The sequence below is a fragment of the Nylanderia fulva genome, unplaced genomic scaffold (assembly GCF_048542155.1).
Source record: "Nylanderia fulva isolate GAGA-0341 unplaced genomic scaffold, ASM4854215v1 Scaffold4, whole genome shotgun sequence".
Taxonomy (NCBI): Eukaryota; Metazoa; Arthropoda; class Insecta; order Hymenoptera; family Formicidae; genus Nylanderia; species Nylanderia fulva.
In genome coordinates, this window is record NW_028190476.1 from 4,158,096 (window position 1) to 4,175,863 (window position 17,768).

At 36.5% G+C, this 17,768-nt stretch overlaps 2 protein-coding genes across 2 annotated transcripts in view; one reads left to right on the top strand and one right to left on the bottom strand.

The window, feature by feature from the left end:
* Positions 1 to 8,593, top strand: part of Rap1 (RAS oncogene family member Rap1) — a 25,889-nt gene extending 17,296 nt beyond the window's left edge. Inside the window, exons 2-4 of the mRNA XM_029309294.2 lie at positions 6,217 to 6,494; positions 6,733 to 7,014; positions 7,191 to 8,593. Coding sequence (XP_029165127.1) covers positions 6,312 to 6,494; positions 6,733 to 7,014; positions 7,191 to 7,280 — 555 coding nt within the window. The 5' untranslated portion in view covers positions 6,217 to 6,311 and the 3' untranslated portion in view covers positions 7,281 to 8,593. The remainder of the gene's footprint in view (positions 1 to 6,216; positions 6,495 to 6,732; positions 7,015 to 7,190) is intronic.
* Positions 7,204 to 17,258, bottom strand: LOC114936187 (carboxylesterase 5A). The gene is made up of 5 exons (XM_029309293.2): positions 16,690 to 17,258; positions 15,242 to 15,515; positions 11,242 to 11,351; positions 10,130 to 10,631; positions 7,204 to 9,464 (listed from the first exon to the last, which is right to left on the bottom strand). Exons 1-5 carry the CDS (start codon positions 16,852 to 16,854, stop codon positions 8,638 to 8,640), a joined length of 1,878 nt encoding a protein of 625 aa, XP_029165126.1. The 5' UTR covers positions 16,855 to 17,258; the 3' UTR covers positions 7,204 to 8,637.
* Positions 17,259 to 17,768: the final 510 nt, after the last annotated feature.

Genomic DNA, 17,768 nt, shown 5'->3' on the forward strand with positions numbered 1-17,768 from the left:
TCGACGTCGCTAGAGGTGACCGAGTGCAATCAAGTGTATCGGCACTCGCTGGAGCAGATAACGTATTTACAGGTCAAAGTGATTGGCGGTACGTCGATATATGTGGGATGTGTGTGTGTGTGTGTGTGTGTGTGTGAGAGACACATCCTCCGTACAAAATACACATATATCTGTATACAGAGAAGGGACAGACGGTCCTTGAACGCGCGTCCGAGATACAATGCATGTGTCTTGCCTATCTTTCGTCGATGCGTGTGGGTGTGTCGGTTCTGTATATATGTATGTGGGTATGTGCACGCGAGCTTTGCAACGAGTTCTCGAATGATATACGATCGTTATTAAGGATAATTGCTAGAACTCTTTGGGGGGCTATTAGAACTCTCAACAGAATTGTCAAATACCGAAAAAAATTTTCACCTTTCTAAAAATCGATAATTGGGGTAAAAATTTTTTCGGAAATCGGCAGTTCTCTCAAGAGTTCTGGTAGCCCCCCGAAGAGTTCTAACGAATCTTCTTAATGATCGAAGCGCTACGACGCGAAATTAAAAAGTTCTGGCTCCTTAAAGTTGCAGATTTGAAAAATTTCAAAGTCCCAGAGGGGTAGAAATTTTTTTCGGAAATCGACAGTTCTCTCGAGAGTTCTGGTAGCCCCCCGAAGAGTTCTAACGATTCTTCTTAATGATCGAAGCGCTACGACGCGAAATTAAAAAGTTCTGGCTCCTTAAAGTTGCAGATTTGAAAAATTTCAAAGTCCCAGAGGGGTAGAAATTTTTTTCGGAAATCGACAGTTCTCTCGAGAGTTCTGGTAGCCCCCCGAAGTTCGAACGATTCTTAATGATCGAGCGCTACGACGCGAATAAAGTTCTGGCTCTTCGTAGCGCTTCGATCATTAAGAAGAATCGTTAGAACTCTTCGGGGGCTACCAGAACTCTCGAGAGAACTGTCGATTTCCGAAAAAAATTTCTACCCCTCTGGGACTTTGAAATTTTTCAAATCTGCAACTTTAAGGAGCCAGAACTTTTTAATTTCGCGTCGTAGCGCTTCGATCATTAAGAAGAATCGTTAGAACTCTTCGGGGGGCTACCAGAACTCTCGAGAGAACTGTCGATTTCCGAAAAAAATTTCTACCCCTCTGGGACTTTGAAATTTTTCAAATCTGCAACTTTAAGGAGCCAGAACTTTTTAATTTCGCGTCGTAGCGCTTCGATCATTAAGAAGAATCGTTAGAACTCTTCGGGGGGCTACCAGAACTCTCGAGAGAACTGTCGATTTCCGAAAAAAATTTCTACCCCTCTGGGACTTTGAAATTTTTCAAATCTGCAACTTTAAGGAGCCAGAACTTTTTAATTTCGCGTCGTAGCGCTTCGATCATTAAGAAGAATCGTTAGAACTCTTCGGGGGGCTACCAGAACTCTCGAGAGAACTGTCGATTTCCGAAAAAAATTTCTACCCCTCTGGGACTTTGAAATTTTTCAAATCTGCAACTTTAAGGAGCCAGAACTTTTTAATTTCGCGTCGTAGCGCTTCGATCATTAAGAAGAATCGTTAGAACTCTTCGGGGGGCTACCAGAACTCTCGAGAGAACTGTCGATTTCCGAAAAAAATTTCTACCCCTCTGGGACTTTGAAATTTTTCAAATCTGCAACTTTAAGGAGCCAGAACTTTTTAATTTCGCGTCGTAGCGCTTCGATCATTAGAAGATTCGTTAGAACTCTTCGGGGGGCTACCAGAACTCTTGAGAGAACTGCCGATTTCCGAAAAAATTTTTACCCCAATTATCGATTTTAGAAAGGTGAAAATTTTTTCGGTATTTGACAATTCTGTTGAGAGTTCTAATAGCCCCCATAAGGCATTTAGCCGACTGCTTGCTTGCGCGAAGTTGTCCGATAGGGAATCTCGTAAATTGCAAATCATACGCGCGAGATTGAATAGATTCCGTTTCATCTCGATGGAATGGATTGAACTTGAGAAATGAATCGCCGATGAAGTTGATACGCCGCGGAGAGACTATTATAAAATTCAAAAGTTTTACCTTCACACAAACCGGTCTTAAGTTAATATTTTTCTACACTAGAGATTACGCTGTACTTGCCGGAGATTTATTTCACGATCTTGTCGCTTCGGATTAACGCGTTATCTCTATTTCGTCGAGATATAATAATTGAGACGAGTTGAAAATAAGTTCTTCGGCAGATGAAGTTCAAGGGTGAAATTTCATTCTCTAAAAAAGATGAGGTCTATGAAGTTGACATTCCGAAATGCGAATTTTTACAAAATTGATATGGTATTTGATTGTCCACAATTTGTCCATCATACAAAAAAATTAAAAAGAAATTCGAATAAATTTTATCATGAACACCTTCATTTATAATTTTTAAATAATTGCACTTGGGGATGTTTATAATGAAACTGATTTATTTTTAATTTTTTTTTGTAAGGTGGACAAAAGACAATTATTTTTTGTTAAATGATGAGCAATCGAAATACATATATAAATTTTAAAAAAACCACATCTGGAGGTGCTCATGATAAAATTTTTATTTTTAATTTTTTTTTTTTTTGCAAAGTGGGCAATCGAATGCCATATATCAATTTTGTTAAAATTCGCATTTTAGGGTCTCAACTTTGCAGACAAAAAAATGGATGAAGACTGGAAAACTGAGAAGGGACTTGAGGATCTTGATATTAATGGCAAGATTATTCACGCTCACGTGCGAAACGTAAAGAATATTTTACAACAATAAGAATGATCGTAACATCTATTCTAGCGAGTTGTATTTTTTGTCAGCAGAAAAGAGCGAGAAACTTTGCAAGAACTTCGCTTTCTAGTCCGGACAACGCGGTCAGTGGCTTTAATTGTCACGGCAATCGACATCTCGACAGTAATACGCTTAATTAAAGTCAAAGACAAAGGTTGACCAAAGTTCACTCTCGCGCGAGATCGATGTCGAGAAGAATCTCGCATAGATTCTGAAGCATTCGCGAGAATTTGATGATAACCAGATGCTCCATAAATATGTATCTGGGTACAAACGGTTGAAAACATCATCTAACATATTCCTCGTCATTTGTATGCGAGAACACGGCGACAAAAATTCCGCCAAAGTTGAAAATTCAGAATCACGATTGATCCTCTACCATTTTCTCCCGTTACAAATAAAATGAAATAAAGATTGTAAAGAAACCTGGAAATTGTTCTCGTATACAGAATGTTTTTCAAACTGTCAGAGATTTTAAGGGAGCAAAATAAGAGAAAATGTTTCTATAGAAACATGGGTCCAAAAATGCTTTCCTTCCGAGTTATACTTTCCGAATTATGCCCTCTAAAGATGGGGAGAAAAATAAAAAAATATATTGTAATTTTCGGAGATTTTGTTATAGATCGTTGAAAAAATCTTTTTCTTAAGGGAATTATAATTCGGAGGGAAAGCATTTTTGGACCCATGTTTATAGGAACTTCTTTTCTTATATCTTGATTTCTAGAATACACCCTTAAAATCTCTGACATAGTTTTAGAAACACCCTGTACTTATATATCATGAGGAAAATCTCTAAATATCTCATCGGAATTTATATCGGCAAATTCTCTAAATTCCTTTGCATTATACATTACGTGGCGACAATTTAGGTGACAAATCACACTACCATCTTTATCCGTCTAAAGGTATGAAAGCGAGAAACGAGCGCTTTTTCCCTCGTGAAAAAGATACAGATACACGCGTGTCCTTTGCGAGGGGCTGATCCGGTTCGCGGTTTTTTTTATCAGCGAGTTCTAAATCTCGGACAAAAGGCGTGGAGAATTTATGGAACCGCACTGTCCCACGCCAAAGTCTAATAACTAGGTCAGGGGAGCTTTCGTTTTTCCTCTCTTTCTCTCCTCTCGTTCGTGTCTGAAAATTGTGCTTGTATGTGTAGGTGACACGTGCGCTTTGTGTATAGCACTTTTTCGAACCCAGAGAGATGTTTTGGAGTAACGCCAAAAGTTCGATCCGCTTAGTGGTTCTCCACTTGATCCTTTACCTTTCTTTCGAAACAATGTGTCAACTTGTTGCCCATATACGACCTAATTAATTCACGGTGCACTTATAATTGCATCGTACACACGCGCAGTATAGTATATATTTTAATGAAATTGCGAACTGTAAACACATTATAATGAAAGCTACGGACGTGATGCGTGTCTTTCTCTCCCGTGGGGCTCTCTTGTGTTACAATTTCACGGAACATGACAATCCAGGGGTTGACTCAATATCCAGTAGGTTGGTATTATAAGTAGGAGAACGAACGAGGAACGAGGGTGAAAAAGTTAGGAAAATTATACACGGTCTGAATATTTCGCGGAAGATAGAAATCGTAAAATAAAAACTTAATTCTTAAGAAATATATACGCCTGTAAAAGAGAACAAAATTAGTTTCTTTCACTTTTCTCAATTCATATACATTTTCCTTAAAATGTCATAATTTAATTGTATTTTATTCTGAAAAAAGGAAGATTGAGAAATAATTGAGGAATTTTGGACTCTCCTTTATGCAACAATTTCGAAGAAATTGTTCATTTTTGGCAACTAAATTCGAAATTTAATGTCGCAGTTATATATAGTTTGTAAAAATAAATAATGGATCAGTAAATTTCTCAAATGACATTTAAACAAAATTAATTTACAAAGTTCAGGTTGATTAAAATTATACCTCGTATAATAAAATTACTGAAAATATCATTATAGCATTGTATATTTTATTAAATATATTTACGAAACGACGTTGTGCACATTTATATTACAACAATAATTTAATTCTATTTTTTTTTTATAGATAGCAAACTAAAATAAGCAATACAATTTTCAGGACCGTTCAACGCATCGAAATATTGAGCCAAAAAATAGCAAGAATTTTTCTAAATTGCTTAAAAAAACCAGTTAAAAATTTAAACGTGGTACACGCAAGATAACAAAAACCTATCGTTTGAATTTTTCGCACGTGTTGTGTATAGTTGTTGAAACTATCGGTTTCCAAAGAAACTTTTTTATAAAGCTCTGTAACGAGTAAACGAAAGTCCGAGAATGACAGCTTTCATTACACACAAATCCATTCATAAAGGTAAAATCAATGACGGATTGGCGTAAAGAATTTTGCAGTCGCCGATTGGCCGCGGCATGTTGCCATGACGCTATTGCCTGCCAATTGGAATGCCGTCATGGTATTTGCGTTTTCCCTTTTGCTCCGTCTTGCTTTGCCCACAATGCTGCGGCGAACAACACGGCGAGAATCGGGAATAGCGCGATTGTATCTCAGGCACAGAGGTATATATATAGTTCAAGTGAATCTTCATGCTTTGGTGAAGATCAGATAGAGAATAGAAATTTTCTAGATATATCAAAGATATACCTGGCGAGGCTGTATCGGAAGAAATTTCTCCAATTATGAAAATTGACGGTTCTTCTCAAGAAAAATCAGGGTTGGGTAATAACTAGTTAATTAGTTAAAAGTTAAAAGGTTAATAACTTTTAACTTGACTTAGTTAATTTCAAATGTAATAACTTTTAACTTCAACTAGTTATTTTTACAATTAACTTATTATTAACTTTTTTCCCAAGTTAATTTTTTTATCTCGGAATACCATTATTGGTTTTTTTATAAGTTATAAACGTATTATTTTTAAATTAAAGTATTATTAATTTTTATGTTCATTTGTCATCAATTGTACTATTATACCAAAAAATACATTTCTATATAAAAATCTAAATTTGTTATTTGTTATATCAATTTTAAAAGAATTAACAAACAAAAGTCTAATTTAATATAATGTTTTTAAAAATTAACTTTTGATTTAACTTCAGTTAATTCAATCTTCATTTTAACTGAGTTAATTTTTTGTTCATGCAACTTTTAACGACTAAATTAATTTTATAAGCAACTAACTTTAACTTAACTTAATTTAAAAAAATCATTGACTTACCCAACCCTGAAAAAAATTGATTTGAAATTAATAAAAAGAATCATCTCTGGAAAATATATTTCGCCCAGTATGATTTACCTTATACTTGGAAATTATTAATTATGGTTCTCGATTTACCTCGCGTGAAGTCATCGTACATACGCATAAAAAGCATTGAGTCATAAAAGCTGACTCTTTCTGAAAGAGATGTGTCATTAGAATTAACTCGTCGCATGATGTTGATGGTCTCTCTAAATAGACGTTGCATGTTACTGTTTCAGATCCGTCTCACTGAAGGCAAATCGAAGCAAAACGTGGCGGATTCGGTGACCCTTCGACTGCGACCAGGCCCATAGGTAGTAGATAGGGCAAGGAGATGCGTGAATATAAAATAGTGGTGCTGGGCAGTGGAGGTGTAGGCAAGTCCGCCCTCACTGTCCAATTCGTGCAAGAGATCTTCGTAGAAAAGTACGACCCGACGATCGAAGACAGTTATCGTAAACAAGTCGAGGTCGACGGTCAACAATGTATGTTAGAAATCTTAGACACAGCCGGCACAGTAAGTACTCGATGACATCCATCTCCCTTACATTTTTTATTTAGAATGCCTAAAAATCAAGTCTAGATTTTTCTTTCACTTGTGCAACTAGTATCTTAATTTTTTACATCTTTATCCTTTGTTTTACTTATAAACGCCATTCTTTATCTTTTTTTTTTTTAAATATCGTAATTTCTTTTTTATTTTATAAATAATATATAAATTACATTTTAAGTGACTCATCTTAATTTGTTTGCAGGAACAATTCACAGCCATGAGGGACCTTTATATGAAAAATGGGCAGGGCTTCGTATTAGTATATTCGATAACAGCACAATCGACCTTCAACGACCTGCAAGATCTCAGAGAACAGATCCTACGAGTAAAGGACACAGATGACGTACCGATGGTGCTAGTAGGCAACAAGTGCGACCTGGAAGACGAAAGGGTAGTAGGAAAGGATCAGGGTGTCAACCTTGCCCGACAATTCAATTGCGTGTTTATGGAGACCTCTGCCAAAGCTAAAATTAATGTTCGCGATGTGAGTAGTGATTATTGATTTATTTATTTTTCTTTGTACACCACCTTATAATGTACTTGCTTAATATCTTCTATAAATGTCTAGAATTAGCTCACGGAATTTTGTACAATATTGTGAATAATCGAGTTCTAGCCGATAACTTTGGATAATAATTTCAAATCGTCTTTTGTTTCTAGATTTTCTACGACCTGGTGCGGCAAATAAATAAGAAATCGCCAGAGAAAAAAATGAAGCAGAAAAAGAAATCGCTGTGCCTACTTTTATAAGGTAGATATGGCGGAGCCCATACTCTCCTACATGAAAATCCGAAGATACCAGTGGTTAAAAAAAAAAACATGATTGGAATGGTTATAAATCAAGAAAAATACTAATGACAAAAGAAGAGGAGGGGGGCTGACAGAATATTAAGTGTGACAGTAAAGAATAGGAGTTTAAGATATCGAAATCCAGACAGTTGTAAAATGACAGGAGAATAAGGGCACAAGTTAATGCAGCGGAATGAAGAACGAAGGAATACGTAGAAAGGAACACACAAGCGATAAGCGAAAGAGGATATTGTATATACGTTGGTTCCGGGGTGGCTCGTGTGCACGGCGTAAGCAATGGCGCACAAAGTAGGGATACGAGACCCCCGCAGCATCGGTTATCATTGTAGGAGTTTTGCATGAATAAATGAAGAAAAGAAATGATTAATTAATATTATATTTAGGAGAAAGGAAGAGAAAAAAAAATGTTTGTGGATGTGCGCGTGCGCAGGTCACCAGCCCCCATGCTCGCCGCGCGCACACCTCTCTCTCTCTTATATAATATAATAATTATACATAGATGGTACACACATGAACATGATTATTGCTATTATTATTATTAATATTAATTATTAATTATTATCGGGATCATCAAAATATTCATAAGTTATCAAACTGTTCGTTTCTCAAACAAAGTATGTTTTTCTATATCTCTCCGTATTAAAGCAAATAATAAAAAAAATCAGTGAATGTTAAAGAAAAGGGCCCAAGTTTCCTATTCTTATAATATAACCTGGATCTTATTTTATTCTGAGCCACCCCTCGCCCCTATTCCCCTGCCCTTTATTTCGTTTGTAACCATTTTCTGACATGTCGCGTGATTGATTAGTCTATAGAATAATTCTTTTTCTTGTTTCGTATAATCTATATCAAATAAGGTAATAAGAACAGAAAAAAATAACTTTGTGATATATTCATAATGTAATTGAGAGATGTGTGTCAAATGCGAACGTAGATAAAAAAAAATGTAACACGATTACTATTGCAATAGATTTGTACGAGAATTGTGCGAGAACTCGATTAAATGCGTATAATATTACAACATTCAGCGGTTATCGCGAATAAAGACTATTCGCACGAGAGAAATGTGAATTTCGCGCGAGATATATTATACTATACAGGGTATAACAAGATTGTTACTGCGTTTGCTTTCTGAAAAGTATAGTAAGTAGGTGTGGGAGGAAGAGAGATCTCGTTACAAAATTGAAAAATTCGACGACACCGTCTTCTCTCTCGACGGGTTCTTTGGTCTATTAAAAAAATATAACAGCGAGCGCAATATGTTCTTTCTGTTTATTTAAATATTTGCCGTGTATAACTAGAACCAGAAGTGATGTAACGCCATCGTAGTTGTCACGCCGCCGAGATACACACTGTAAGAAAATAGCCTCTGTGCCGCGCTGGTGATGTTGCAACAGGTCGTCGCCTCTTCCACGATCTGCGGATAATAATCGTTCCAGAAGGCGAGGGCCTTGTGATCCACCATGTCCGGCTCGCCCATCTCGATATTCTTGTCGATGATCAGAATCCCTGGATTGTCCTGCGTGAAGGCCTCCCACTTGATTGACGGCCCAGCTCCACCTGTTACGGAAGGCTCACCGGTCCTGGCGAACGTCGCCATCATCGTCATCATCGCGTCGGCCGTCTTCCTGTCATTAGGCAACCATTGTATCGAGCCACCAATATGATTCGGTAAACCCCAGACGAACGGTAGCTCGAACATATGGGGCACCCCAGCCCATTCCGGTACATCTTTCGTAACCGGTTGCGTCTTGGCACGATAATCGAACCGATAGACAAAAGTCGCCGAGCGTTTCGCCACTTTGCCAGCCAGCAAGGTCAGACCGGACGCGAAAGTCTTTTCTGTTTGCAGCTCCAAGTATCGGTCGCGATACACCGTCGTGTTTTTCGTGGGTGGATACGGCTTGTAGAAGAACAGCACCGCGTTCGTCACCATCTCGGGCTTTGACTCGCAGGTGCTATTTTCATCCGCTATCGGCACCACCGACGAGAAGTCATCTTCGATCATCGATTCGAACTTAGCCTGGGATAGACCGTTCTCCAAATTCTGTCCGGATTCTATAAGTGCCAGAGCTTGCTCGTTCTTCGTGTAACCGACGATCAGCGGCACCGCGTTGAAATTGCCTGAAATAAAACACGATAAACGTTAAAGAAAAATTATATCCAGACTGCAAGTATAGAAGTCAAAGAGACTTTACATGTTTAAAAAATATTTTTAGGTTCCCCTGGAGCTTGCGCTTCTCGCCGCAGTCATGTTAGATTGTGACGTCAGAGGCGAGAAGACACACGCTGAAAATTCTTAAATATCATTTTCAAATAAAAAGATATTTCCATGAAACACATTTTAGATAGCTTTAGCACACTTTTAAAATATCTCGAAAATTCTTTTCCCTTGACAATCAATCAACAATTGTAAAATGATTGTAACATCAGACTGTCATGCGGAAGACTGCGCATGTGCAGAGAGCAGCTCCCCCTTTATCATTTATATTACATTACATTGTATTACATTATTTATATTACAGTAATTTTACAGCTGTTGATTGATTATAAAGGGAACAAGCTAGTTTTCGAAGGTATTTAAAGCCATATCTGAAGTGCTGTTTCATCGAAATGTTTTTTACTTCGAAATGACATCTATAAGAATGTTTAGCGTGTGTTTTCCCGCCTTCTGACGTAATAATTGTAACATGCTCGGCCTTGAATAATCCAGATAGATCCTTGAGATGACAGAAACGTGTTAAACTGTTTTGGACTTTAAAACATTATCGAGTCGTCCTTATAATTACCACTATCCAGGATATCCTTCGGGTGTTGCGGAAGGAAAGGCTCCGTTTCGTTATTCGTCTCGGCGTCGACGATCGGGCCCCAGGTCTCGATGTCGGAGGAATGTTTGACGATGAAATCGGCGTCGAGCCGGCGCAGGCACTCCATCAACGCGCTAGTTGGCTCTCGATAGCAGCCGAACTTGTCGGCTATGATTTTAACGACCGGGGCCTCCGTTTCCGGCGAACCCACGGAACCGAGCGCGTCGCCGCTCATGGCGATCGCCTTGTTGAACTTGCCCTTGCTGAGGGGACTCAGCATGTGCAGGCCCACGCTTATCGCCCCGGAACTGTGGCCGTAGATGACGATGTTGTTGGGCGCGCCGTTGAAGTGCTTGATGTTACGCTTCACCCAGTCGAGGGCGGCGATTTGATCGAATAAACCGTAATTGCCGGGCGCCTCCGAGTCCGTCGTCGTGAAGAATCCCAGGATGTTTAATCGATACGCCACCGTCACCACTAGCACCTGCCGACCGCAAAAGTCGTCCTTGTTTAATCGCGCGAATTTTTCTTTTTTTTTTCCTTTTTGTTGCGTGTCGACGATAAAATCTCTTTCTCGAGCGTTATCATATCGTTATCGTCGAAAGTTTTGGAGATTTGCTTTCTCGTTTCGTGCGGTTGATTAATTAATTTGCCTCCTCCCCGGGTGGTTAATTTGGTTTCTCGAGTTGGAAAAAAATGCGATTATGTACATTCCGTTGTGTAAAGACGAAAGTTTCCAATTAATGATGTATCGTGGCCGAGTAATAAGTCAAAGGGTGCGATTCTATTCTGAAAATGACGGCACGCGAGATAAAGGACAGGTCTGACCCGGTTCCCTTCGATTTTCTGTCCATCCGCAAATGTCTAGGGCTCTCCCGATTGATGAGTTGGGTTTACTACGTACCTCGTGAAAAATACATGCTAATCACGATACATCATGATTATATTGGTATTGATTGCGTTCAGACCGGGTCACGTTAATTTTCAGAATCTACGACGTATATTGCACGATTTGCGCCGAAACTGTCGAAGTCTTTATCAACAAGATATTTTTTTTTTCGTATATATATATGAATTCGTAATCGTACTCGCACCTTTTGTTTAGTAACGAATATGGAAGGATCCCAGATCGCTGGAGTTCCGGTATTAAAGTCGCCACCGTGGAACCAAACCATCACCGGCCATTGGTCATTTTGGCGGCTTCCTATGCATATGGATTATTCGTTAATTATTTATAAATTTATAAGCTGTGAAGAGAGGGAATTGAATCGATAATTATTCAAGTTGAGGGAAAAAATCTAGATAATATTTTTATGGTATAAAAAGGGCTATTTTTAAATTCTTCTACACTTTTATTTTTAAAATAGAGGGATTTAAAAATAATTTAATATTATAATAATTTTATATATTATATATAAAATATAATTTTATATTATAATCATTTAATATTATAATATAATAATTTCAATATCTGTGCCTGTGGCTCTTCATACTTGAATTTATATTTATACATTAAAGCCTTTTCGATTTATTATTTTAAATATAATATTTTATTTTGGAGGGTATTAAAAATATAGATAATATTTTTAAGGTATAAAAAGGACTATTTTTAAATTCCTCTATATTTATTTTCAAAATAAAGGGAATTAAAAATAATTTTAATATCTGTGCCGCTGGCTCTTACTAGCTCTTCATACTTGAATTTATATTTATACATACTTTTTGATTTATTATTTTAAACATAATATTTTACTTTGGGAGGGTATTTGAATTTCAATAGGCTAGAAAGGGCCAAATAATAGTGCATCAATTTAAAGAAAAAAAAAATTAATTTTTTTGTCTATTAAAACTAGTTAGTTGTAGCACACAAATTTTTCTTGGTATCAATTAATTTAATAATTATAATGAATTCGAGGTTGCATTTTAAATAAACTTCTCTGTCTTCCCTATATATTATTTCAGTTTAAGTCCTTGTATTTTAAGAAGTTTTTCTCATTTTATTGAATTTCTAGTCGTATCTATACGTGTCAGAGAGAAAATTCATGTACGAGCCACCGCGAACAAACCCCTTTACACATTCGGGTCTCTATTTCCAGGCGAACTTGTCACGATAACGGGGTTCGCTACGAGATTCTCCCTCGTTCCACTCTGCGGTTTCCTGAACATGGTCTCGTCCCGTATTATCGTCCCATGCATCGAACGTCATTTCTTAACAGAACGACCTTGGCATGCTTGCATAAGTACTTCGAACCTTCTCCGCATTAACTGTCAGTGGTTTCGAATACGCCCCAAAATGCCCAACGTTGCGACGCAGTTCGAGATCCTTGCAAGCGTAACGATAAGGATCGCAGGAGGTAGCTGTCATCGGGAAATTCGCGGATCAATGATTCATCATACCAGAACCATTCGGTACTTGCCCTAGCTCTAGCTTTCTGATGGTCAGAAAGAGAGCGAGAGGTAGAGGTTTCGTGACCAGCTTTCTGGTATCTCGGCATCTCTTGCAAAACCGGGCCCTGAAAGATCGCGTGCCACCGCGTGAGCCAGTTATTCTGTTACTACTCTTACTGGTATATATCGACCACCCCCGACTCTTCGTCATCGTCGTCGTCGTCGTGTGTAGTTTTCGTGCTGGCGCGAATCTGTCCTCCTTCTTTTTTCCTTTCTCGAACGAAAAGAAAGAGAGAGAGACGCCGTTTAGCGGTTGCCGGTTTCCGCATTCGGTTTTTCCATCCCTTTAACCTTTTGTGATATACTTGAAGAGCTTGAGTATCTTATATGCTTACCATTCTTAGTAGCTCATTAAATTTGCATCAGGGACTTCTGGGGCAAGTGCAGCAAATGAGATGCGCAATGCGAAAGCAATGCACGTGAGGAACACGAATGTTTCATATTCGATTCAATTTATTGCAGAATATTTTAACGTCGACTTAAAACGCGAATGTCTTTGAGAAAAAAATATCCACTCCCCTTCTTCCATGGCACACTTTGACATTTTTATATTTAAAGTAATAAATCGAAAAGGCTCTGATGCGCATATATAAATACAAATTCAGGCCAGTAAGAGCCAGGTACAGAGATATTAGGTTCAATAAAATTATTTTTAAATTCCTCTCTAGACTTATTTTGAACGTTTCGATCCTTCCTTTAATCCTATTCTCAGCATATCAATTGATAAAAAAATTCAAGTGTGTAAATCCGCATCCTACATCTTTGATAAGTCCTTATCACAAGCGAAAATTAAAATAAGGGATGAACATCTTTAAGTATTATATTTATTGCGGAAGTCAGAACGTTCATTCTTTGTTCTCTATCTTGTCTGAATTTGTGACAACTTATCAGAGATGTAAGATAGAGATGCGAATTTATATTGTATATACGTGATTTTTTTAATTGATATGCTGAGGATGGTTCAAAGGAAGGAACTAGTTCAAAATAAATATAGAGGAATTCAAAAAATAATTTTGTTGCTAATATCTATCCCTATAACTAGATCTTTTCATATCTAAACTTGTATTTTTATATTTCTTGATAACATTAAAGGTTACACGAATAATTAAAATAATATACTAAATGAAAAATAATAATTAAAATAATATAATCGGACCTACATATATGCGTAATATAATTAGCAGGATTGGTCAATAACTAATTAATTAGTTAAAAGTAAAAAAAGTTAATAACTTTTAACTTACAATTAGCTTAATTAATTTAAAATGTATTGATTTTTAATTTCAATTAATGCTAAATTTTTTTATCTCTAAATACCATTATTGGTTTTTTATAAACATATTATTTTTAAATTAAAGTATTATTAATTTTCATGTTTATTTGTCATCAATTGTAATTACCAAAAAATACATTTTTATATAAAAATCAAAATTTCTTTGCTATTTGTTATTATCAATTTTAAAAGAATTAACAAACAAAATTTTAATTTAAGATAAATAATGTTTTTAAAAATTAACTTTTGATTTAATTTCAGTTAATTTAATCTTAACTTTAACTAAATTAATTCTTTGTTTATGCAAACTTTTAACTAAATTAATTTGATAAGCAACTAACTTCAATTAAACTTAGTTTAAAAAAATTATTAACTTATCCAACCCTGTTAACAGGTATCTATCCCTAGCTCTTACTACCTCTTTTCATATTTAAACTTATAGTTTTATATTTTTTAATTCCATTAAATGTTACACGAAAAATTAATATATCTCGGATAATATACAGTCCATATATTATGTAATGTAATTAGAATATGAAATGTAATTAGAATGCGAATTATTCACGAGAAGATTGTCCACGTTAATCATATTGAACATTGTGTAGCTCTACGACCTCCACCTTCATGCTTCTTTTTATGCGTGCGTTGTGGCATGTGATAAATCTTCTCTGCACGACTCTAGTTCTTGGCCGATACTAACGGTTATTAATTTTCTACTTCGGTCCACTATACTTTTATCTGATCGCGGTGTTATTCGCAAGTCCATGCACTCTCCCTCCCTTTATAATCACCCCCTTTCTTGAACGATAGGAATCGGTCTCGGAGAACTTACGGGTGAACGTTATCTCGCGCTTCGTCAGGAAACGAACTTCGCCGTTGACCGTCGTTGCGTTGCGTGTACTACTTTACTCGAAGATTAGGTGGAAAAAAACTGAACAGTATCACGGACCGTCATCAATAGCCAATCTCGCCGTTTTTTTACTTTTATTAGATTTATCGAAAGAAGAGATTTCCACCCCTTGCGCGGGAAATCACAATCACTCTCTATTTTTCTGACTCTTTCTCGTGGCTGATGAATTTATGACAATAGAATCTCATATTTCGCATTAAATTCATATTCCACATTTCATAATCTTCTGAGTTAATATTATTTATTTCATAAGAAATATTAAAGAAAATTAATGGTACTTTGTATACATTTTCAAATACTTGCTTCTCTATTTACAAATTTTATGCAAATATTACAAATAGAAATAATGTTCGAATTTTATTTTCTCGAAATGCAAATTTTTAAATCGAAAATATTTAATAAGCATTCTTGAAACCATATTTCTAGAAAATCATTTCTTGGGACATGTACTACAATTACGTACCATCAGGAACGAAGATGTTTAAGTACAGGCAATCCTCGTTGAATCCCGGATCGGGTATGTCCGAGGGTAGCAATCGTTTGTAGAGTTTCTCGTGCAATTTGAGAAGGCCCGTGGCTTGCTGACACGAGGGTGCGTATTGTGATGCATTTTTCACGTCGTTCCAAGAGGGAAGAGGGTCTGTTACTGGCCGCGCGAAGCGAAGCTCATTAATTGGAGGTTTTGCGTAAGGAATGCCGAGATACTGCGTCAGTTTCGCCGAATTGCCGACAGTTACCTGTCAAAAAATGTCAATGTTAAAGATCACAAATTTTGTATAAAAACATCAAGAAATTTAATTTCATACAGGGGGTTCTGTACCCAGAGAATCACTGATTTACAGTAGCCCAAACATGATTTAAAGACGATTTTTCCTCAGCGAAAATGTCGAGGCACCAATATAATTTTCCAGTTATAAGCAATTGAGAAAATAAAGGATTTTTCCACAAATTAAATCTTATAGAAATAAAATATAATAGAATTTTAATTACATGATTGCCAAAATTGGGAATATGCAAAAAATGATGATCTCCCTCAACATCTTCGCTGAGGAAAAATCGTCTCCAAATGACGTCAGGAATCTAATTGTATATCAGTAATTCGCTGAATATGGGATACTCTGTATGTAGTTTAAAATTTACTTTTTCTGCCATCAGAATTACAAAGAATTCGACTTTATTAGTTGACTTAAGATTAATATTTTTGTTCCAAATAATAAACTATCCAGGTAGCAAGCATATGTTATTTTGACGTTTAATGACATCAGTTTACTACTTGGGTAATATAAGGATTTTCATTTACCTTTTTCTGGGATTCTTATAATTTCAAAAGAAATGGCGAATAAATAATAAAATCAAAGAAGAGCACGAATTACAACAGAGATGTTGACAAAACTGACTACAAGAGAACTTCCGACTCCCGTCTAAAGATCTAATCGTAAATTTCCTGCCAACTTTAAATAGCACCAAAGATGGACGAGTTCTAGCAAACTAATTAATGTTATTAGAGAAATTAACGATTAGAGTCTTTAATCGCTAGTCCAAATATTAAGATAATAAATAATTATCAGTGCTGGCTATTTAGATTTATTAAATCAATTTAACACAAACAATAAGTGTCGACACAACGTTGTTCTTCCCTTTTCTCTCTTTTTTAAATATTTAACTGTATACCTGAAGAGGACCAAAACCAAAATTCTGATCGAAACGTGGCATTTAATAAGTTTAAATAATTAATTATTACTCTCTAAATTTCTTAGAGTGAAAACTGAACAATCCAATAAAAAAGTGAGATTCCACTCTTTTGGAGTAAAATTCCACTCTTTTGGAATGAGATTGTTCAGTTTTCACTCCAAGAAATTTCGAGAGTAGAGAAACTGAAAAATCAACGAGAAAAACTGCAAAAAATCGCACCTCTTTGCCGAGGAGGACTCCCTGACCGGGTATCGTGATCGTCGCGCTGGACTCGCGTGTGTTGAAACCCTGTCGCGCATGGGTCCTCTGAGCGCGGACGACATGGATCCTCTGGACGAGAAGCAAAACCGACGACGCGAGAAGCAACCACGTCGCGCGCCACATCCTGCAGACTGACTGACCGATCCGCCACGCTGCAAGGGAACGAATACTCCTCGAACCGCCTCCGTTTTCTGGGGGGTTGCTTCGCGTGACTCCCTGTGTTTCACCTTATGCCTTCCACCGATCTGCCGCCCACCACCCGTACTTGGCAGGGTTGATATTCTTCGGTTCGCGGTCGACCCCGTCAGGGACCTGCGCTCTCTGATCCTGCGTCCCTTTTGTTGTTCTACGGAAAATTCTTTCTCGCTCTTGTGTACATATGCGAGGAGAATGGGCAATCATTTTTTATTACAACGCTAGAATACTTCTTCTTAGTAATGGGTTGGATTAAAATTGAATAAGCATTTCCGTATAGAGTGAGTAAGCTATATTTTATTGAGAGCCGAAGTTTTATCTGACAGGTAGCACTTATCTGAAAAGAGACGAAAATATGTTTCTTTTAAAAAAGTTCTAAAAGATTCTAAAAAGAAGATTAGGATATGCTACTTGTCGGGTATAACTTACCAAGAACTGGAACAACCGAAAGATAAGGATGATCTTGATATTTTATACGGTATTTTTCACTTTAATTTTATTCTACATTTTTTTTTTGAAAAAATATTAATTTTAAGTCGATTAACTCAAAGCTTCTCTCTAAAGAAAAAATATATTTTTTTCTGTTTATATACTAATATATTAATAACTGATGAGATAAGTTTAAGGACACAAGATTGTTAAAGATTATTGATACATAAGAAATGTATGAAAGAATTTTAATTCAAATTTTCGAGAAATCATTTTTCAAGAAATGCTCTCTCTCTCTTTTCTTATATATATAATTAATTATATCTTGAACATACTTTGTATAATAATTTTTATTAAATTAATAAGACCTTGTAATAGAAAAAGGGAACTGACAATGAGTAATATATAATATC